This window comes from Bos javanicus, chromosome 1, assembly GCF_032452875.1.
Source record: "Bos javanicus breed banteng chromosome 1, ARS-OSU_banteng_1.0, whole genome shotgun sequence".
In the NCBI taxonomy this organism is placed as follows: domain Eukaryota; kingdom Metazoa; phylum Chordata; class Mammalia; order Artiodactyla; family Bovidae; genus Bos; species Bos javanicus.
This window is the reverse complement of record NC_083868.1, coordinates 149,547,520-149,571,280: the sequence shown is the minus strand read 5'-3', so window position 1 is coordinate 149,571,280 and position 23,761 is coordinate 149,547,520. Positions and strand designations below refer to the sequence as shown.

At 38.7% G+C, this 23,761-nt stretch overlaps 1 protein-coding gene across 4 annotated transcripts in view; it reads right to left on the bottom strand.

The window, feature by feature from the left end:
* DYRK1A (dual specificity tyrosine phosphorylation regulated kinase 1A) overlaps window positions 1-23,761 on the bottom strand; it is a 144,581-nt gene that overhangs the window by 18,292 nt on the left and 102,528 nt on the right. For 2 of the 4 annotated variants that reach the window (XM_061424800.1, XM_061424805.1), the window contains 6 exons: window positions 20,495-20,614; window positions 18,381-18,569; window positions 14,986-15,133; window positions 10,484-10,770; window positions 7,786-7,932; window positions 5,904-6,044 (listed from right to left, as the gene is read on the bottom strand). In XM_061424800.1, the coding sequence (XP_061280784.1) occupies window positions 5,904-6,044; window positions 7,786-7,932; window positions 10,484-10,770; window positions 14,986-15,133; window positions 18,381-18,569; window positions 20,495-20,614 (1,032 nt within the window). The remainder of the gene's footprint in view (window positions 1-5,903; window positions 6,045-7,785; window positions 7,933-10,483; window positions 10,771-14,985; window positions 15,134-18,380; window positions 18,570-20,494; window positions 20,615-23,761) is intronic. The other 2 variants (XM_061424801.1, XM_061424803.1) reach the window with 1 other exon arrangement.

Here is a 23,761-nt window from a genome sequence, read left to right as displayed (position 1 = left end):
TTACAGATACAAGAAACAAACCCAAAAAATGAGTCCATATTAAGTGAAAAAAATTGTAGAAAATCCACATATATAAAATAACCCAATTGTTGAAACTGGCAGATAGGTATTTTAAAAATAAGTATATAATTAAAAAAAAAATTTAGTCCAAAAGCTAGACAACATGTGTGGACAGACTGGGGAGGGTGGGTAAAGATAAATTAAAACGTGAAAACACTAGAACTAAAAAATGCAGTATCATAAATGAAGAATCCATTTAATGATCTTAACAGCAGACTGGGCTCAACAGAAGGAAAACAATGAGTAAACTAGGAGACAAAGAACTGATCCAAACTAACACACAAAAAGAAAACAAGATAAATAAACTAGAGACCTCTGAGACGGTATTAAGCACCATAACATATATTTAAGTGCATAATTATCAGGAGAAGAGAAAGTGAAACCGAACAAATATTTGAAAGGATAATGTCTGAGGATTTTGATGAAAGATATCAACCCCACAGATCTAACGAATTCAGCACACTCCACAGAAAATAAATACAGAGAAAACTAAGCACAAGAACCTAACAGTCAACCTGCTGAAAAATCAAACATATTAAAAAAAAAGGGGGGGGGGACATCAAAATCAGCCAGGGGGAAAAGAGAGAAATATTTTAAAGAAAACACTGCTTAAGATGAATAATAATAGTCCTTGCCCTACAGAAGAAGTAGTACATAAAAAGTTGGAGGGTGGGGTGGGGGAGGGAATAAAAAAAGGAAAAAAAAACCAAAACACTGCTTAGAAAAATCAATGACTTCTCACAATGTAATACAGAAAACAATGTCATAACATCATTTTCTTTAGCTGAAATGTAAACCTAAAATTCTACATCCACTGAAATTTCCATATCCATGAAAAATATCTTTCCAAAAATAAAGGTGAATAAAGGTATTTTCAGATAAACAACTGCTGCAAAGAATTCAACAGCAGAAGTTACTGACTACAAAGTAAAAAAGCTGAAGGAAGTTCTTCAGGCTGAAGGAACGTAATAACCAGATGGAACTCAGGAACAACAACAAGTGAGCTCTACGGGTAAAAAGAACTTGTGTGTGTGTGGTGGGGGTGGGGGTGGGGGCTGGGAGGGGAGGGAGGGGTCCTGGCCCACGATGAGTGGCTTGTAGAATCTTAGAGTTCCCTAACAAGGCATTGAACCTGGGGCCATGGCAGTGAAAGCTTAAAGTCAGTCCTAACCACTGGACTGCCAAGGAACTCCCGAAAAGAACTTGTTACTATCTTTATCTTTTATGTGTTTTACAATCTCCTAAATGTTGTTCGCAAACTTGTTACTATCTTTATCTTTTATGTGTTTTACAATCTCGTAAATGTTGTTCGCATGAGTGATACATGATGACGAAAGATGGAAGGCATTAGATAAAAAGCACATGGTTATCACACAGCTTATCAAGTTATGTAACCTTTTGTTAAGGTCAACTGATAAGTTAAAGAGGCATATAATAAGAGCAACATTAACAATTACACAAAGAGGAATAGCTATAAAGTTAGTACAAAAAGATGAAATAAAACACCAAAAGTACTCAACTTCAAAGAAGGCACGAAAGAAGTAGTGGGAAACAAAGAATAGATAACATACATATGGCAAAAGTCTAAAACCCAATCCTCTGAATAACTAGGGACCAAATAATTCATTGTGAAAGAAAGATACTATCTGACTGGATTAAAAAGCATAACTCAACTACATTCTCTATATAAAAGTCATTTTACATACAGAAGTATGAACAGGTTTACACTAAAAGGATTAAAAAAAAATATTATGAAAGTATTAAGAATTAGAAAATTGGCATAGCTTGAATAATACCAAACGAAGTAAACACAAGAAAATATTAAAGACAAAAAGGAGTATTTCATGGTGATGAAAGACTGAATTTATCACCAAGTTTTAACAATACTAAATGGGCACACCTATTAAGAGAGCTTCAAAAAACAGAAAACTAAAAGGAAAAAAAATAAAAATAAAAAAACTAAAAAGAAGATTAAGACAAATCCTATACCATCATGAAAGATGAACACTTCTCCCAGTTATTGATAAAATAAATATACACAGACACAAAGATTCCCCAAGAAAAGATCAACAAGCACATGAAAAGACGCTCAACGTCACTTTAATTATTAGAGAAAATGCAAATCAAAACTGTGATAAAGTACCACCTCCCACCGGTCACAGTGGTCATCACGGAAAAGAGATGAAAAGCCTATACATAACGAATACGGAGAGGAGAAAAGAGAAGCCGCCCCCAGTGTCAGTGGGACTGTAACCTGGTGCAGCCACTATGGGGAAGAGCGTGGAGGCTCCTTAAGAAACTAAAAACAGAGCTACCACATCGGACTGCAGTCCCATTCCGAGGCATACATCCAGAGAAAAGCTAACTGAAAAAGAGACATGCACCCAGTGCTCACTGCAGAACTATCTGCAATAGCCCAGACACAGAAGCAACCTGAATATCCATCGACAGATGACTAGATAAAGAAGATGTGGTGGTGTTATTCCACACACATACAGTGAAATATTACTCAATGATATAAAATAATGAAATAATGCCATTCGCAGCAACCCGGCTGGACGTAGAGATGATCATACTGAGTGAGACAAGGACAAATAGAGTACTCACATGTGAGATCTAAAAAAGATACAAATGAACTTCTTTTCAAAACAGAAACAGACCCACAGACACAGGAAACAAATTTACGGTTACCAAAGGGAAAAGGGATGTGGGAGGGCTAAATTAGGAATAAAATATACACACCACTAGACATAAAATAGATAACCAACAAGGACCTAGTGAATAGCACATGGTACTATGCTCAGTTTTGTAATAACTCATAAGGGAAAATAATACATGTGTGTATTTATCTATAACTGAATCACGGTGCTGTACACCTGAAACTAATATGATACTATAAATCAACTATGCACATTTCAATTTAAAACTTTTAAAGGAGAGTATCTTCACAAACTTGAGGGAAGATTTCTTAGAATAAAAAAGAATACTGTTCATAAAAAATTAATTTTTTGTTTATTAAAAACTGCTACTAAGAAAAGAAGTAGACAAACCACAGTCTGGGAATAAATACTGGCATACAGGTGACAAAGGACTTACATCCATTACATTAAAAAAACTTCTACAGCCCAATAATTAAACATCCCAATAACAAATGGGCAAAAGACTAGAAAGATGGTCACAAAAGAAGGTACATGAATGGCTACTGAGCCCATGAAAAGCTGGCCAGGTCAATATTCTCAATCAGGAAGAAATCAAATGAAAACCACTACATGCCCATTAGAATAGCTAAACTCAAAAGAACCAACCACATGAAATGGTGAGGATGTCATGCAATTGGATCTCTCATAACCTTGTGGGAATATAAAATGAGAGAACCTTGGGAAACTGGTATTTTCTTAAGAAAGAAAACACAGCAGACACCCTATGATCTGGCAATTGTAAGTCATGACCCCAGAAAACCCGAGAACTTATGTGTACAGAAATTGATCAAAATGTTCCCAGTAGCCTTACTGAAACAGTCCTAAACTAGAAGCAACCCCAACATCCATTGACAGGCAAATACAGATCAATTTTGGCATTTCCATTCAAAGAAAGACTGTGAAGCAATAAAATGGAGTAATTTCTGAGACACACTATGGACGAATCTCCAAAAATAATGCCCATTACGTGAAAGAAACAAAATAATAAATACTTCAGGATTCACTTATATGAATTTTGCCTGTGAATAGTCAAAACTAACTTAGGATGACAGAAATCAGAAACTGAGAGTGGACGACAGAAAAGGGTACTGGAGGTGATGGGAGCAGTCTGCGTCCTGTTTCAGGCAGTGGATACACTGTTGTAAGTAAAAATTAAAACACAACAAAGTGAAGACTTAAAATACCCATCTTGTACATAAACTATACTTCAACAAAAAGCATCATTTATAACCTTAATTCTTTACCCTCTCCCACCAAAGGAAAAAAAATAGCCAGTAGGTATGGATCTCATTACTAGAAGCTGAAATGGGCTCTTGAAACATAAAATGAGAACTTAAAAGTAAAAATAAAATCACTATGGAAATAAGCTGAAGTATACCGAAAGTACATGTACATCTCTTCATATTCATGGTTAAAATCCCTAGTGCATCTTCATAATGTAACCATTTGATTACAGATTTGATTTTTTTTTGTTGCTGGATATTTATTTCTGTTTAAAAAGGAGTAATTATTTTACATTTAAAAAAATTAAGTTTAAGTCAGTTGCTTAATTGCAGCTTAGGAAAATCTCATGAAATCTACAGTTAATTAATGTATATTAAACGTAGGTCAAGATACTTTCAATTTTAAGGGAAAAAATAATCTACTCTTCTGAGTGAAATGCTCCCCTCAAATAATTTAAAATAATAATAATTATAGCTCAATTTTGGGAAAATGATAGGTTACAGTCCATTGTGACTTAACTGTGGTTTTATAAGGCAGAGATTGAGGAAATGAATAAATGTCTCATTTAGAAAAAGAAAAAAAAATTTAGCAGATGAAGCAAAAAAAAACTTCAAACTGGAAAAAGAAGTAGTAGTATGTATCAGAAAGAAAACTGTAAAGCAGGCATCACATACTCCATGCTAATTAAGAACAACTGCAAGAGCTACTCTGAATGCTGGTGAAGCTAAGAAGGACTCCCCTGGGAAAGGGGCCATGACTGATAGAGGCACGTGGACAGAGGCAGAAGGACCCAGGATGTCTGCTCGGTATTTCCCATCCCTTCCTTAAGGGGAGGAGGCGTAACTTAGCTGCTGGATATCACACTGCCTGAAACTTTAGAGAACAGGGCAGAATGCAGTAAGTTACAAATCAGCTGTGAAAGATACAGTTTTACATATATATATATTCTTATTAAAAAACACTTGATATTAGAAGCTAAGACTCCAGAGCTGAAGGTGAATTACAGCAAATAAGCATCACCTTCAGTTCCCTGGAAATGACACCTGGTGGCAGTATCGCTGAAACGCAAGGGCAAAATGAAAACTGCAGCAAAAATGAAATTCCTTAAGTGTTAAAACGCAGAACTACAATCATCAAGTCTCTGGTGTATGTATCACACACAATCATATATTTATACAGTATATTCATCTAATACTAGAAACAAACTAGATGGCAAAACATATGATTATTTTCAGATATATAAAACAAAATTGTAAATCAAGATGCAAAATTGTCATCATTTATTCTACTAAACTGACATGGTTGAGATGCCTGAAAAGTTCTCAGATGAGAGAAAATTACTAAAAGGTATCTAACGCATTAAAACCCTCACTTTGAAAGATTCTAGAAGTGTGAAACCCCCATTATCCAAGCTAGGAAACTGAAATCTATCAAAGGACCATCCAGTCAGTTCAGATTCTTGTCACAAACTGCTTAAGTCAGAAATCCTTTGCTCTCATCTGAACTACAAAAAAAGGCCATTCCTGCAGTTATAACTTCTACGGTTCCCAGCTGTAGTACTCTTAACTGGGATCCCAATGTATACCCAAACTATGAGAAACAAAGGTCAAACTGCCTGATTCTACTGTGGAAACAAGGCATGGTGATTTGATCAGCGGCCTCAAAAGGCAGGCAGACAGTTTCAAAATGAAGACTTAAAGAGAATACTGAGCATTAACCAAACAGTGTTCAGGTCATACAGATAGCTCAGGTGAAGCTAAAACCAACTTGTGAAGAAAATCTATACCCGAGTCATCAACAGAACTATTGTTAACAGTGGACTTCAGTAACACTGTTTTCAAATATATACAAAAATGCGTTATAAAGACAACTCAGTGAAAGAAGTAACAAAGGCTCAAAAATATTATTTCCCTATTTTACCCGTTTTCCGTCTTTGGTCTTCTTTAAGTTCCAAGTGCCATCTGGCAACTTCTCAAAGAACTTTCTTGCTTTTGGTGCTTGGTCAAGAATATGAGCAGGCGGAATACCCAGAACTTCCACTATTTTATTCATCTGATCTACCTGTATTAAAAACAAAAGCAAAAAAAAAAAAACCCTATAATTTCTACTGTAAAACATCGTATATCTGCTCATCCATTCACAAATTAGAATAGAGAGAGTCTCTCCTGTGTGTCAGGCACTCCTGCGGGCAGTAAATACACAATAATGAAGGAAAGAGGTAACCCCCTACCTCCTGAAGCCCCACATTCCACAGAGGGGAGGGCACACGATTCAGCAAAGACATACACACATCTATGGGATGGCAGGTGGTCATGGATACAACGGAAAGTAAGGAATGACTGGAGGGGATCGCAAGTTTAAGCTTGGGAGAGTTAAAAAAAAAAAAATGAAAGGCTTAATAAAGTGTGGACCTAATAAAAAAGTATCTTTCTAAGGTGCAGATTCATTCCCTCAAACACCTGAGTGTCCACTGTATGCTAGAAATCATGTCCATGGAACAAGCAGTAAACAAAACAGACAAAAATCTCTGCCCGAAACTTTGTATTACAGAGGAAGAAATCATCCAGAAACAAACACATAGTAAGATCTACTGGGTACTGACTAAGGAAAGGGAGAAAATTAAAAGGACATGAGTAAGGGGGGGCACCGCAACTTAAAACTTAAAAGCTGCCGTGGAAGCTTCACAAGCAGGTGACATGAGAGCAAAGCCCCCTGGCACCAACGCGCGGGCCCTCTGGCCACCATCTCCCAGGGACCTGAGAGAGGTCTGCATGCTGGGGGGACTGGGCAGGAAGACGGACAGAGGGACAGGCGGAGAGAGGACGGGAGGCGGAGGGAGGGAGGGGTTTCCCAGCTACTCAAAGGGCTCTGGCTTCACCATGCGTGAGACGGCAGCCACTGAAGTTTCTCAGGCGATCTTAATGGTGTTTACGTTCATGAAAAAGGTACTATTACCTTTATATTATTTATTATTCAAAGAAAAACAAATACACACTACAGCAATTACTGTCAAAGAGCAGCTCACTGGCGAGAGTGAAATGAACTAGCAGAAGGAGGAGGGGACAGGTTTCTGACACTCCTTGATGACACTACTTGTCATGAAATTTCATCAGCCTTTCTTTTCTCGTGTATAAATGAACGGACTGATCATAATCTGCAATGGTTAAATTTTCTTTAAAAGGAAACAAACAAAAAAACCTCCACAAACAGTTTTAAAGACAAGGAAAGCCGTTCCTCCAACTGTACGGAGCTTAGACCCCCTGTCCCTCGCCCTCGCCTTCCCACCACTGCCTCTGACCTCCAAAGATCTTCTAAGAACACGGACTGAACACTTGTTGACTACAAGAATTACACTTCGCCTGCAGCTCCAAAATTCTAGAGTCCTAATTTACCCTAAATTATTCAGATCAAATATATCTATCAATCCCACTGGTAATCATTTATTAATACTTTAATTCCACGTCATACTCTCAAAATTTACAATGTTTTTAAGATGGTTCCTCATTTCATCACTATTATCTTTTTCTGTTATTATACTTAAAATCTATAAAATTTATACCGAAAGACCTAACATTTTCTAATGTAATTTACTATTCCCCTTCACTGGTAGATTTAAAGATCTCACTTCCCATCTCATAATTCTAAACTCACCATTATATAATTGAAATAATTTTAAATGGATAAATTAAGTTTAAAAGACCAAACACTTGAATGATTTAGGTTGATAAACAGAAACGTTTTCCTAAAAAACGATTTTCCAGGTTATACTGTAAGAGATTAAAAGCAAAAAGAAATCATGTACCTCATTGGCTCCACTGAACAGAGGCTCTCCAGTGTGCATTTCAACCAAAATACACCCGAGGGACCACATGTCAATAGCAAGGTCGTAAGGCATTCCCAGTAGCACCTCTGGAGACCGATAAAAGCGACTCTGAATATACTGGTATATCTGAAATATATTTCAATAACAGTTTCTGTTTAATTGTAGTCAATACTGTATGAAGAACACAAGTCTAACATGAACAGAAAAAACTGGGTTATCAGTAATGTTTACTGATTTCAACATTAGACTATGAATACTGTTTTAAAGAACTAAATGTTTCAAGGGAGTGGTAACTCTAAGACTCTGAAATGCAAAATGTGCATATACAAAAAATTCAAGCCCTTTATTTAGTTCAGTCCTAACAGGTACTCAAGATATATCCTAAAACAATAATGCCTTATTAGAAGAAAATATGATTGAGAACAATTTATTTCCCTATTAACTACTCTTCGCTGCTGTGGCTACCATTAATTTAACAGCTAAATTATATTTAAATTAACTTAAAGAATGAAATTTCTTCAGGTTAATTCAAAGCATTAAGAGTCAAACTCAGTACAATGTAACTGAAAATTCAGACATCTGTATTGTACTAGTCTCACAGATAAACCTAGAAACACAGCCATGCAAAGATTCAACTGGGGGTCATTTCTGACTAATCGCTTCTTTACCCCATCCTCCTCCATCCATCATAAGACTTCTTAGAAAAAGAAAATCTTGAAATGGATTATTTGCAATGGAATAATCTGAGAATGTCTTCAGAGATCAATTCATCTTCACTTGTCCATTTAAAATTTGTATCCAGAAATATCACAAAAGCAAAGACAGCTTTATATTAAAAGGGAGAAAACAAAACAACACCCTGCTAACTAGACTACCTAACTTAATACTCAAACCGGGCAGCCAGTGGCATGAAGATGCTTTCTCAGAAAGCTGCTGGGGCCCGCCCCAAACTCCAGCCGAACCTCGGAGAATCATCTCATGACCCCACAAGCAGGTCAACCCGACCTTAAGGCCTTTTCGAAGTGAAGAAAGTCTAACTGAAAGGGACCAGGAAGAAGAAGTACACTACCCAGTTTTTAGAAGCCAAGAGCCCCCTGAAGCCCCAAAGACAAGCTACTGCTGAGACTCGTGTTTCCCAGCTTGTGAAAGAACTCTGCCGCCCACCTAACCAGCTGGCGATCTGCAGAGCAGTAGTGGGCTGTCTGCAAGGCTGCACCCTGCTGCCCTCTGACGCTGAGCCAGCAGACCTGGAGGAGGCCCACTGCATGTCTACTTTGGAAATGACTTCCCATGGGATTCTGACGGTCACATATTGGGTTGGCCAAAAATTTCGCTCGGGTTTTTCCAAGCATCTTATGGAAAAACCTGAACGACCTTTTGGCCAACCCAATAATTAAAAAGTCACTGAGCTAAAGGTATAGTTGTCTCCTGCTAATAGTGTTTGATATTAGCACAGAATATACGACTTGGTTCAAAAAGGAAAAAATTTTGCAAGCCTTAAAATCTATTCAAATGATTCAATATAGGCACATATTTTCCATTTATAATATACTCTATCTCTTACTAACAACTACAAGCATCTCTTGATTTTCAGAGGCACTGAAACTGCAAACTTTGCTTCCTATTCCTTCCATTTTTAAAAATTACTTTAATGCAGCATTTGCTACCATAATTGGCAGGAAATAACAAAAGGACAATCCTGTTAACTGGTCATAAACCTTCATAATTAAATTAACCTAGTTTATTTAAAAGCTAGAATAAAGTTGGACAAGACAGAAAATGTCACTAATTTGGAAAAACAAGAAATGGAAACCCAATATGAAACACTAATATCTGAAAGTCAGTTATGTTTTTACCTTTTAAAAAAAAAAGAAAAAGAGATGCAATTTCAATATCTACAAGTAAATAGGAACATTTTAAATAAAGTATCAAATAGTGATCCTAGCTGGTTTCAAAAAGAGAACAACCTACAACTTTTGTTTCATATGCAAAACAGAGTAGTTTTCATAATGCTAGAAAGAAGAGAGGGAAACTTGCTTTCCTAAATCAACTAAACCTAAATCTACTTATTGCTATGGACATGTTTGCTTTTAGCACCCAAAAACAAAAAATTAGTTTGTTTACCACAAACTAATATGTCCACTGGGCTTCCCTCGTAGCTCAGTTGGTAAAGAATATGCCTGCAATGCAGGAGACCCAGGTTCAATCCCTGGGTTGGGAAGATCCCCTGGAGAAGAAAATGGCAACCCACTCCAGTATTCTTGCCTGGAGAATCCCAGGGACAGAGAAGCCTAGCAGGCTACAGTCCATGGGGTTGCAAGAGTCGGACACAACTTAGCAACTAAACCAAACCAATATGTCCATTAGCTTGGACACACGTCATAATTTATATCCATCCTGTTTTCTCAGGATGGATAGAAATTATATCCTTTTAGCACACACATAATTTAACATAAACTTTGAAAAACAAATACCTTCTAATTCAAAGTATTACTATCAATGTTTGCATTTAAAAAAGGATTTCCCAAAATAGGTATCAACACAGGTGATTCAAGATTTAAAGATAACAACCCTGTAATTACCTTCAAATTGTATACAGATTAGTAAGATTTCAATATCTACTTACGCTGTTTTACCTAATTCTAACTTTAAATCACAAGTTATGAAATATACTTACCCTCTGCCCCAACTGACAAGAACTGCCAAAGTCAACAATCTTGATTGCACTGCGTTTAGGGTTACAAAGAAGGATATTCTCCGGTTTTAGGTCACAGTGAATGATACTAAGTTCTGGAGTCGCAAGGAAAAGCAGTGCAGTGCACATCTGTTGTGCAAACTTTCGTGTTAGGTTCAAGGAGACACCTCGAAAATTGGTGTTCCTCAGCAAGTCGTAGAGGTTGTAGGACAGCATTTCAAAAACTAAACAGAGATGGTTTCGAAACATAAAGTGGCGTTTTAAATGCACTGTAAGAGAACAAAAAGTTTCATTTTAAATTATACATACCAAAAAAAAAAAGTGAGAATAACACATAGGTGAATTCTACAATACTCTATAAAATGTCAATGTCAAATGCAAAGTTTATCAAATTAAAATTAGGAGATAAGCCTTCCGCAGTAAGCAGCACATTCTTTCAGCAGTTAAGAATATCGAAACTGGACATCTGCTGAATCCGCCAATCAGCAATGTAATGTAAGAAGTCCCACCAAAATGCCTAAGTCAGGTCTGAAAACACAAGCAGTAAACTTACACTCAGTACTGTGAATAATAATTTTATCCTCACATGTAAGAGAAAACACTTTTGACTTCCTGAGACCCCTACACCTCATGACTTATTCTAAGCTCCACCCGCTGGGATGTCCAGCCTGTGACAATGCTGTACACGGCAGACCTCTCTGGGAAGGCTCTGATATACATATACACAACCTGCTCTGCTAAGCCTTACGATTTCACCAATAATTTGCTAAAACAATTGTCAAAGGAAGACATTTTTTTTTTTTACGCAAATACAGCAAAGGCTTTGAAATCATGTTGTAAGGTACTAAGAGTTCATAATCAATGTATTTGATTACATTCATCAAACTGGTACATAGGATTCTTATCCAAGATTGAAGCTTTGGGGAAATTTCAAAATAAAGCTCCATCACAAGAAATTATGAGTAGGCTTAGGAATGGGGAAAGTATAGAATACATTACTTGGTATCACTACTGACCTTCTTTAAAGGCTTAATAGTCAATAAACCGCTTTGAAAAGTTGTGCTGTTAACTATTGGAGAAGGCAATGGCACCCCACTCCAGTACTCCTGCCTGGAAAATCCAATGGATGGAGGAGCCTGGCAGGCTGCAGTCCATGGAGTCGCTAAGAGTCGGACACGACTGAGCGACTTCACTTTCACTTTTCACTTTCACGCATTGGAGAAGGAAATGGCAACCCACTCCAGTGTTCTTGCCTGGAGAATCCCAGGGATGGGGGAGCCTGGTGGGCTACTGTCCATGGGGTCGCACAGAGTTGGATACGACTGAAGCGACTTAGCAGCAGCAGTAGCAGCAGCTGTTAAGTATTAACGCTAACTGCACACCAGAGGAAGTCACTGCCCTCCAGCAGCACAGCTCTCACATCTACCAAACTGAGCACCTGTAACTCAGCTGAGATGACATAAAACCACCATCTGTCAAGGCTACCTCCATCTTGGCCTTTGAGTATAACTTAAATAGAGGTTTCTCTACAGCTCTATCTGGAATAACCACGGCATTACTCAGTACCTGGGTCCCGAGAACAGGGATACCTGTGCTGTCCTGGTGGTAGACCTGAACTGCCTCCCTGAAAGCTCACCATTCTTGTTTTTAGATCATTCCTGACACAAATGATTGCAAGTCGGGATAACACAATACAACAACTACCACAGCTCTATAGGAGTCCACAGTACCACTCAATGCTCAGCCACTGTTACATAAGAATGTCTAATATTTGCTCTTAATTACTGAGTTCATAGGTTTAAAATGAAGAACACAGCTCCACGTGACATAAGATACCCCAGAGACATGGTCCAAGTAACAGTTTTGATCCAATTAAGCAGCGGCCACTAAAGGGATGCAAAAGGTAACTGATGTCAGAATTCAAATGTGACTACAAAAATCCCTCTAAGAAGCTATGATCAGAATATTCTTCTGATGGAAGATCAATCCGCTCAATTACACTGATTCATCATTCACTTACTGAATAAATGTGCTGAGCACTGAAGACATTGTCAAAGGAAGCTCAAATACAAATATGTATGTTCAGTTTTTGGGAAAAATGGAGGGTTGGCAGGATTTTGTTTTAGACCTAAACTGAATGCTTTTTTAACTAGACCATGGCTGGTAGCAAATAACCCAGATAAACTATGGTATGTGGTAAAAAAGTAGATTATTATTTTAAGTTCAAAGACTTATGTAAAACTCAAGAGTAAATTGATCAAATCATTTCAAAATTAAAGTTATCACACCATAAAAGAGCAATACAACTCCCAGACACCTTACATTTAATGTATTAACTCTACTGACAGGGCAGTGTCTAAAGTTCTCTGTGCTTGTTTTTAATACAGAACCTCAGTTTCTTGAGACAGTGTACGTGAGTTCACCATCTTCCTAAATAAGAACTTTGAAAAAAAAAAAACCTCATCCAAACGAGTATCTGTAATGACTCCTGCAATCACTGAAGTCAGTTTATTAAAAACAAAAATAGTAATTATAAGTTAACCAAGTAGCTAATATTTTGTGTTTTCTTTCAATAAAGCAGAAATACATAATTATAGTGATGCTATAAACATTTTCTCTACTACTTAAGCAAAACTTCAAAATAAAACACACAAGAGTGAGGAAGAAGAGGGGAGTTATGTTCAAAGACCGTAAGTCAAGCACCCTTAGAACGTCCTTCCCAGCATCCTATGCCCCTTGAACAGAAAAGCGCCCACCTTACACTAAATACAATAAGAGTGAACAACAAACATGCAATGAATGTGAGAAGAAAGGATTTTAAACACAATGTTATTACTATGGGTTATATCAGATATCTACAAAGACAATAAGAAAGAAAAAAATAGTACAAGCTCATTTATTATGTCAATGGGGAGTGAAGGATGTTCCATAAATGAAATCTATCTGAACCATACACCTTTAAACATCAATTTTTTGTTTCTATTATTTTGGGAGGACTGAAGAAACATAATGCTCTCTCTTTATTTCTTAAACAGGAGTCTGCTAATAAAACTTAACCTAGTGCTTATCAGGTAAAGCTAGCATTTCTGACGTGAGTTGCTGCTGCTGCTGCTGCTGCTGCTGCTAAGTCGCTTCAGCAGTGTCCGGCTCTGTGCAACCCCATAGACAGCGGCCCACCAGGCTCTGCCGCCCCTGGGATTCTCCAGGCAAGAATACTGGAGTGGGCTGCCATTTCCTTCTCCAATGTAGGAAAGTGAAAAGTGAAAGTGAAGTTGCTCAGTCGTGTCCGACTCTTCGAGACCCCATGGACTGCAGCCTACCAGGCTCCTCCGTCCATGGGATTTTCCAGGCAAGAGTACTGGAGTGGGGTGCCATTGCCTTCTCTGGATGTGAGTTGCTAATACACATCTGTTTTTTTTAAAGTCTGTAATTAACTGGTCTTAAAGTCTCTATTCATTGAAAGGACTGTTGCTGAAGCTAAAATGCTTTGGCCAACTGATATGAAGGGCCGACCCACTGGAAAACACCATGATGCTGGGAAAGACTGAAGGTAAAAGGAAAAGGAGGCGGCAGAAAATGATCAACTCAAAGGACATGAAATTGAGCAAACTCTGTGAGATAGTGGAGGACAGAGGAGCCTGGTGTGCTACAGTCCACGAGGTCACAGTCAGACAAGACTTAGCGACTGAACATGACTGGACAACAACAAAAGTCTCTATCTTAGAAAGTATAATTAGAAGATGTTTCGCCCATATATCAATTGGCCCTAGACTTCACGGCTGCTGCTAAGTCGCTTCAGTCGTGTCCGACTCTGTGTGACCCCAGAGAGGGCAGGACTTCACTAGTTTCATAATTCTTCTGTCTCCCCTTTCGGTACTCAAAAGAAACACCACAGGATAAGGAAACAAACGTTAAGCTCTGCAGTTAGATCAAAGCAGATTAAGATTCTCACTCCAAGAACCCTGGAAATGTTACTCTTTGTACAAACAACCTGTAATATACGGATTCTACTATTAATGCCTCTGTACAGGACTGAAAAGCGTAAGGAACACAGCAGGAGTTCAAGAAATGAGGCTACTATTTCTCAAGAAGAGCCTGACACCTTGGTTCAGACATTCCAAAAATGGTTCTATAACCATTAACAACATAATCGCTCACTTCTAATTTCTGAGCTGTACTAGAATGATTAAAGTTAACAGAAAGAGAACTCTCTGGATAAACAAGCATCATTAAAGCAAACCAATGATGCTCGCAAGTTGAAAAACAAAAGACGTGACTCTCATTTGTTTCTACACTACATACACCTGGAGCGCACATTCCCAAAGATTAAAAGGTTACTGGTGTGTTAAGTAACATATATAAACCAAATAACGGAACTTTTTATTCACTCACTTTAAGATAAAGTTAGCATTCTTCATACAAGAATACGCATAGCTCAAACCGGCGGTCTGAGTCGGCGCGCTGCGCCCTGTCTGCCTGCTTACCTATGTAGTATTTCATTTCAGTGTCATGTTTGTTCATGAGCTCAAGAAGTCGCACTTCTATCTGGGCTTGATTCAGAAAAGCCTTCTTGTTCTTTATTATTTTAATGGCAACCCATTCCTGTTCCACACGATCATATGCCTTTACAACCTAAAAAGGAAAAAAATAAATATTTCATTAATGAACAATTTAACAACAGCTTGCAGCTCACCTTAACTGTACATTTATCTAGCACTTCCTCTGCCCTTCCTGAGAGAGACCCTACTCATTTCCATTCAGTAGCACCTATTCACTACTTTGTTATTTTAAATCAATTTTTCAAATGGGTTTCTTTCACATCCTTACAGTATTTTTAAACATCCACAGAACAACTTTCTTAAAATTAGACTATTTTCCTCCTTCAGAAGTAAATTATGACTCTTGACACGTACTTTGGTTTTTTTTTTAACTTCTCACTAAATAGCATCGTTAAAACTATTCTTTTAATAAAAAAAAAAAAAAAAGCTGGCTTCAATTCCAAGCATATGTGTGAGATACTTAAAAGGTTTTAAGTTATCTGAAAAATGTAGATAACTTTCTAAATTTAAATTATATTCTCATAGATAAAAACTTAAGACATATACCAGAAGAACTAGTTTATGCTTTAAAAGTGATAAATTACCAAGAAATAAGTTAAAAATGCCGTAATTAGGGGATTTTGAGTTTTAAAATGAGAATGAATGCTAAGGAAGCAGAATGGTCATGTGCAAATCACTATGCACATCTCTAGTTTAAAATTTTATTCATTTAAAACAAATTTCACACTCCTACAAATTTACACATAAATTATAAAATACATAGTTTAAAAACTGTATCTCTGCAAAGAGTTAATCTTATGTGTCTTTTAAATCAGAGGGACCCATGGAAACCTCTGACTGAGCGGGTCTGATATTCTTCTGTGTCACTGGCCGTGTAGACTGTCCCAGGAGCTGCAGTCTACTGCCCGGATCCCAATGGTCTCCAGGACAAAGGCCACTAACGGGGGCCCAACTATTCACTGACTTAGCAAATAGTTAGCCGGCTCAGTGCTAAAGCAATGTTTCCAACCCCGAATGACACATTCAGTAGGCTGTTTTCAAAAATACCAATGCTCAGAATCCAGTCACAGAGTCTGGTTTAATTGTTTGGAGCCCAGACACTGTCCTCCCTTCCCCCCGCTACCCCCTTGATCCCCGAAGCACCCTGAAGACTTCAACGTGCAACCAGGACTGCCGACCACTGCCTTAAGAAACGCAGCAGCCACTTCTCTGACGAGGATCTGGTAGAGAATTTAGTCTGACCCAGACAATACGGCAAACATGTCCTGACCCTGAACATACTCCAGCCTAGGAGAAAGGTATCAATCAGTCTGACCTGGTAAACTGGTTTGGATGTCAAAGAAGGCTATGTCGTCACAGGTTTGCTATGCTCATTTGATCTTAGGGAGCAAGAGTATGAGAAAATTAAAGTAAGGGGGAGAGAGAAGGTCACAGTGAGCTTAAAGACTGAGTACTGAAGGGAAACTAAGCTGAGTGAACAGGCAGCGCGGCCACAGTTTTCACGGCGCACACCATAGAAGTCAGAGCAGCGTCCTGCAGAGAGGAAGTGCCTGAACACCGGGGTAATTCTGAAGGTGGGGATGACAATCACTCTACCTAGGGTTTCACAGCCTTACTTAAAAGGCAAGCCTCAGAAATGCCTTTCCTGAAACGGCTTGGGTAGAGAAAGCAGAAGTTGCTTCTGCCACAATGTTACAAGTGAAAGAAAGGGTGTCCCTGGTGGCTCAGAGGGTAAGGAATCCACCTACCAATGCAGGAGACTCAGGTTCAATCCCTGGGTTGGGAAGATCCTCTGGAGAAGGGAATGGCTACCCACTTCAGTATTCATGCCTGGAGAATCCCATGGACAGAGGAGCCTGGTGGGCTACAGTCCATGGGGTCTCTTTCATAAAGTGAAAGTATTTATTTCATAAATACTTTCATAAAGAGGGACTCCCCCAGACATTGAGAATCCTGACTCAGGAGAAGAAGAGGTTACTCATCAAGGGGAAAGGCCCCAAACTACATATAAATTACAGAAAGTCTCTGGAATTGTGGAAAGGGACAGACATGTTAGACACACAACACCAGGCCTGGCAGAGCCACACCAGAATTACAGACGTCTTCTAAGAACCTCATTCATATTTCCCTATAGGTCTAAGCTTGATCTGTCTGGGCCCAGAGCTGTGGCTGTTTTGCCCTAAGCATAATTAGACTAACACATGCTGAATTTTTCCTCACTGGTTGAAAAGAGGAATATTTTTGCTTTCCTGCAGAGCAGGAACAGATAACTAAGAGTATACAGGTTCCATAGTTTAAAAAACAAAAACAATCTCCAAAATAAAAAAAAAAATCACCAAAAAAGCCACAAGAATTATTTGCACTGCAAACTAATAACTGACTCACTGCACAAAAGCTACAAGGCAAAGGAGACTGGGATTAACAGTAAATCATACCTCAAACAAAACAGCTCTGTGACTTGATGACATGGGATGAGAGAAGGCAGGGAGACTTACAGATGGAAACAGCCAGGAGCCTCACAGCCAGATACAAACTTTTTAACAGGGCAAGGAGGGAGGTCTGGCAGCTCTGAGTCTGGGCACAGGTGAGGCAAGAGGCTAACACAGTTAAAGTCTGCGCTTCGTCCTGGGCAAGTGAGAGACGAGAGCCACAGGTGGAGAGAAGAGGCCAGGGACAAAGAGAAACACTAGGCCCACTGGAGTGCTCCCTTCACTCTTCCGAGCGGAAGCTGCCTGAAGGATCCCACCCATCGGAATGATGCCCATCACAGTACTAGCAACGCTGATGCCACGAGGACTTAACAGGAGACCCTCTGTCCACTCAGAGAGGCCTGACGGAGTTGTAGGAGGAGCTGAGGACAAGCTCGGGGCCCAGCCCTGGGCGTCCAAGTCTCCAAGGTGAGAGGACACCTACGGAGGCAGCTGAAAATGGTCATTTGTTGCCCCCTTTTGAGGAGGAATATCAGGCAGGAAGGTACTTATCTCCAGCATACATCATGAAGAACCATCCAGAGACTAAAAGCCCAATGAAAGAGGCAATACTATCTGTTAGTGATTCAAATCTATCACTTAGTAAAATAACTACTTGGTAGCTATAGCAACTTTGTGAAACAAACAAACAAAAGTCTAATGGAGTTTTTATAGCTGATGCAGCTGATAATAGTTTTACTAACTTTAGAGAACTATAATAACCCAAATACTTACATATCCATTCTTTATATCTATTTACAAATATTAGGAGAGTTCTACTGAGAAAAGGCTATAATAACATGACTCACTGAGAAGTTCTCATTTATAAAATTCAGCAACTTGTTAGATTACCTGTCCAAAGGAACCTTTGCCTATTAAGGAGTCAATTTCGTAACGATCCATCCACTTTTCTCCGTTTTTTACAATATAATCATAGTTATCATCATCATAACCATCGTTGTAAACCTTCCGCTCCTTCTTATGACTAGAATCGTCTCCCTGGCCCTGTTGGTGTCTCCGCTTCTTTTTTGCATAGTAAACCTGAAATGAGAGAATCTAGTGTTAACTGTGTAATTAAAAATCATGAGGCATGGCGTGGCACCATATATATACATATATATCAAGAGTACATATGAGACAAATCTGCCGTCAGTAAGCAACTGATGAATTTTTATTCTATGGAACAAAAAAAAAATAAATAAATTTCTATAGTTGCTATCTGAATTACAGAGTAACACTAATATACATCAAATGAAAAACATCTATAGAAAAATTCACTTTAGAATTATACTGTTCATACGTTTTATAAAGAGGAGATATTAAGTGAGTAGGCCAGAGTCTCCCATTCAAGAAAAGCAACAGGACCTGATTTACATTTATTTTTTAAACTAAGGTATAATTTACATTCAGTGAGCTAGTATAGATCTTAAGAGTGTATAATATAAGGAACTTTGGGAAAACGTATATGCTGATATAAACAACAAATGCTAACCGCACCCCCTTCTAGTCAATCCCAATTTTATATTTGATCCTAAAGCAAAAGATTTCAGAAATGAAAGGTGAAATGTATATGAACTGATATTTTACTAATATGGGAAGGGCCTCTGTGACAGGCCCGGCTTTGAGCTTATGACAACAAATTAACGAACACCAGTCAGGCCCCCTCCCCCCACACTAAAGGTCATAGAAGTTGTGGTTGATCACAGACTAAGTTATTTTCCTTGTATCTGTTTTTCTTATAAAACAGTTTCTAAGACTAGTAAAAAATAACAGGTGGACTAGGCAATAGTTCTAGTAGTTGGTAATTAATGAGGCAATAGTTCAAGTAATTGGTAACTAACTTTGAGGAAATGATAAATTACACTGTATAAAGCAACGTTAGAAAAACTAGTTTACCAGGTAACAGTTAAAAACAAGCTTCAACAAAGCTACTTAACAGTATTAGTTTATCAGATTATTTTCACATGACCAAAAACTAGTTTGAAACATCTTTTAGAACATATAAATTGTAAACAAAATCCAACTTAGAAATGTTCCTCATTGAGTTCACTTCAATTTTATCTTGCCACATTGCCACAATAATACTGGCGTTAAACAGCACCAAACTGCTAAGAAATTTATACACACATAAGAACATCTTTTTAAATGGCTCTCAAACTGGCAGAAGATAAGTCTTTAATGTGAAAGTATGTAGGGCCCCATTGGAAAAGGAAAGAGAGCACAGGCGTGACCACCCATCTCCAGAAAAGCTCATTTAATTCACTACACAGCTAGAGTTGATGTTAGGAGTAAATAACAACCAAGCCAAAGGGCTAAAACACCAGAAAAATAATTTCTCAAAGTGGAGAGTCAAGTTGGAAGATGAGTAATTCACAGTGCTATGTTTTTTATCCTACTTAATCCCACCAAAAACGCTTTCAGGTATCTTACAGTGAAAGGATACAGATTAAAAAAGAACACACATTAAAAAGAAAATTTTAAACCACACAAATATAGGTATTATCAGATAAACTAGGCCAAACGCCTGTTAACTGAGCATTAAACACATATCAGAGCTTCCTGACATCTCTGGCAAAAGCAGAAACAGATACATAAAAATTGAAGCAAAATTCTGTAACATTTTCATGCTTTTACATTATCACTATTCCCTCCCTTTCCTCTGAAGTTCTGGAGAAGGGGTATTATAGAAATTATAACTCAGCAAGTATTAAATACAGCTTTGAAAAAGAAGGAAGTTACTCACAATTATCTTTTTACAGTTCTTGTTTATATAGCATCTTTCTTTTACACAATTATGATGCTTTTATCTATAAACCGCTAACTTACCAGTCTTCATAATCATCATCAATATGACAATCCTTGGGAATTAAAAGTAATTTTAATATGTTTAAACACACTAAAAAATAGCTTGTTTCCTCCACTCTATGGCGAGATAGACACTGTTATAACAAATCAATAGTTCTTACCTCATTAATATGCTTATATGTTTTGATCAAGTCAACAGAAAGTTTTCTCAGGGGAGCAGTAGCTGGATCACGGAAGGTTTGGGGCATCCGCCTCTGTAACATGACAATATCAGGCATCACCTTAAATAGACAGAGAAGACTAGCACTTTAACTATACTGTACTGGTATGAACTCCCTCTTCTGTAACCTGTGCATACGTATTTAAAACAAAACAGACATCCACATTAGAATACGAAACATTCTCTCTTGGTCATCTCTTTCAACCGGAATCCAATGAAGACAACCACTGCAACAAATAAATGAAATTAGCAAACAATATACCCAGCTGCGAAGCCTTCAATTTTGTTTCCCAAATTTAACGAGAGGATTACAGACATTCCCCTGGTCCAGGACACACGCAGAGGCTGCCCAGAAGGGCTTCTCCACTGTACAATCAGCCTAAGGGAAAATTTCTTCTGAATGGCTCCTCCAGCCTGCCCTGGCTCACAAAAGGCAGGCAGACCCCTTGCTCTGCACAGCGCCTGCTGGGAGCACAGCTGAAATCTGCTCTCGTGTCTTCAGGCTGACGGAGGAGATCCACCCTCCGCCTTAACACATCCAACTCCCCCTCCACACTCCCTCTGCCCACCCTGCACCGCACGTGCCACCACCTAAAATCCTGGTATACGTTTACTGGGTTACTGGTTTTAGTTTTTCTCCTCCTTCCACTCCTGGGAAAACGCCATATGGGGCAGACATAGCTGACCAATGCTGTATTCCCTCTGCCTACAACAGGAGAGACATACTGTCTGAAACACAGGAGACATTTAATAAATATGTGATGAATAAACAAGAGAATCCATAACACCAATATCCCTATCTACGATTACACTAGCAGCTAACCACAAATAAATTCCAGAGAACACCTTAAAGCTAATGAAACCTTTTTAAAAACTCATTTTAACCACACTCCCAACACAAAGCTAACCCACGGCTCTTTCATCATCCAATAAGCAGTCAGGGTTCAACTGTGAGCCTCCTGCTAGATGGGGGATGGAATAGGAAACACAACCGTCCTTCAAACACAAACACAACACACCCAGAATTACTGCAACTGGCACACCAATGACCCTAGAGGGTGTGCCCACTCGAATCCTCTACCTCATCTCCAGCTTCAGCAAAGGGGTTCCCAGAGGGTCTTCCGCGACCAAAAGATCCTCCAAGGCAATTACAGACATCAAGGTACCCTCAGTCACCAGTCACCCTTGGGCTGCTGTCCAGCTCTCGTAACAGACATACTAGCAAAACTACCGAGCCCCCGGGACAGCCTCTTTCAAAGGTACTCTAGTCAACCTGAGGGGCAGAGAGACACAAGACATCACAAGAGAAATGTCTGGAGTCTTGGGAAAACAAACCCACAATAAGCAAACAGAAGAGAAGACGGTTGTCAGGACGGAACAGCAAAGAACCCCATCCCTGCGGCATGAAGAGATGGCGTGATCGTGGTGCTTACCTAGCTGTACTTCCTCTTTTTTTTCTATGAAACAAGTGGAAATTTCATTTGAGCCAAATGTGAGGATTACAACCTGGGAACAACAACTTAAGACACCAGAACTGTCCTGCCTCTGTAGTTTCTCTTAAACCAATGTTAACATTAGTTTCCTCTGCATCTATACTCAAACCCTAAAAAGTTTTCTGCACTCAGTATGAGAGTGTGTGCTATGGGCTTGTCCTGTCACCAAACACTGCTCTCCTCTTCCACAACTAGCCAAACTGCCGACAAGGCCACACCAATTAGCTAATTCTAAATACCTTACTTTTATGTACTCTGGCCACAGAAATTACTATTTCAGGGGCGTCTGTATGTATAAACCAGATGAATTCCACCCACAAAAAACTGGCCTTTAGATAAGACTGCATTTCACTGCTTGAGATGGTGCCTTGTACAGAGCAGGCACTCAAAATTCATTTCTACATGAATTTTAAAAAAACAAATTCATTTCTACAAACTAAACAACTCTTTCTTCACTAACTTTCATTGTAATTTCATGTTAAGTAACTATCTTCTGTTTTTCGCTACTGTGGTACAATAAGCACCAATACAGAATTAGAAAATAACTCGTCCAAATACACACTCAGTTATAAATCTATACTAAGACTCAAAGCTTCTGATGCTTTATCCACTTCCACCATCTCACAGTCACAAGGTCAGGAGAAGGTAATGTGGCCAGCTCCCTTCCTCCCTTCCACCGCTGGGCGAAAGCCCGTGGTGTCCACAGGAGCCAGGAGCCCCCAGCCTCCACAGTCCCCCAGCATCCTCAACTGAAGAGGAAGCTGTGAGCTCCCCTCCCGTGGCCGCAGCTCTCTGGCTCTGGAGGTCAAAGAAGCCTCATCCTGACGCTCCTGTCTGTGGAAAGACACAGATCACTCTCTCTCACATACACACACAAAGCAGGAGTTCACACCTCCTGCGAGGTAAGTTACAAGAGCTCAAACAATCTTCTTCCTTGAGAAGAGTCCATAGCGTTAAGTGCTAGGACTTCATTTAAAATTGATTTCTAGTTTAATAATACCTATTCCAGCTATTTTGTTTATGTTTCCCTTATATTTTCATATGCAGTGGAGAATGAGAAACACTATGTCCTGTCTTTTTCGCTATTTTGAGAGCTATTAATAAACCCGAATAGCATATGCAAGACATACCCAGAATACACAGTTCAAGAACCATGAAAGGTACTCTGAAAACAGCCCAGAGAGACAGCATTCTAAACATCAATCACACTTGTCTACATTCACTTTTACTACATTTATCTTTTGATAAAACTGTGGTTAAACTTATATGAAATAAACTCACACAAGAAAGACTAACTACCAGAAACAACATGTTAAGTTAGTTCCTTTCAACTTACTTGTACAATAAATCTTATTTGAAAAGCACCAATAGGATGATTAGTAAGAAACAGTGGAAATCAAGTAACAAAATTAGAGAACCTTAGAGCTAGAAAGTACTCTGGTGGGCCCAGTCTAAGGTCCCAATCTTACATTCAAGGAGCCGAGAGAAGGTTCCAGGTGACCTGACTCAAGTCCCTCAGCCAGCTCATGACAAGCCCTGAAGTCCATGTCTGATGCCTGGCAGACCAGGCCATATCAGTGCCTTTACACTTCAGTTACTAAATAAGCTTTTAATTACTTTAGTTACTTTAAGCTTTTAGGTTCTGGGATTTCTGGAGTTTGGCAGAAGTATCTGGCTGAATATTATTACTTAAAAGATGGTCTTTTTTACATCAT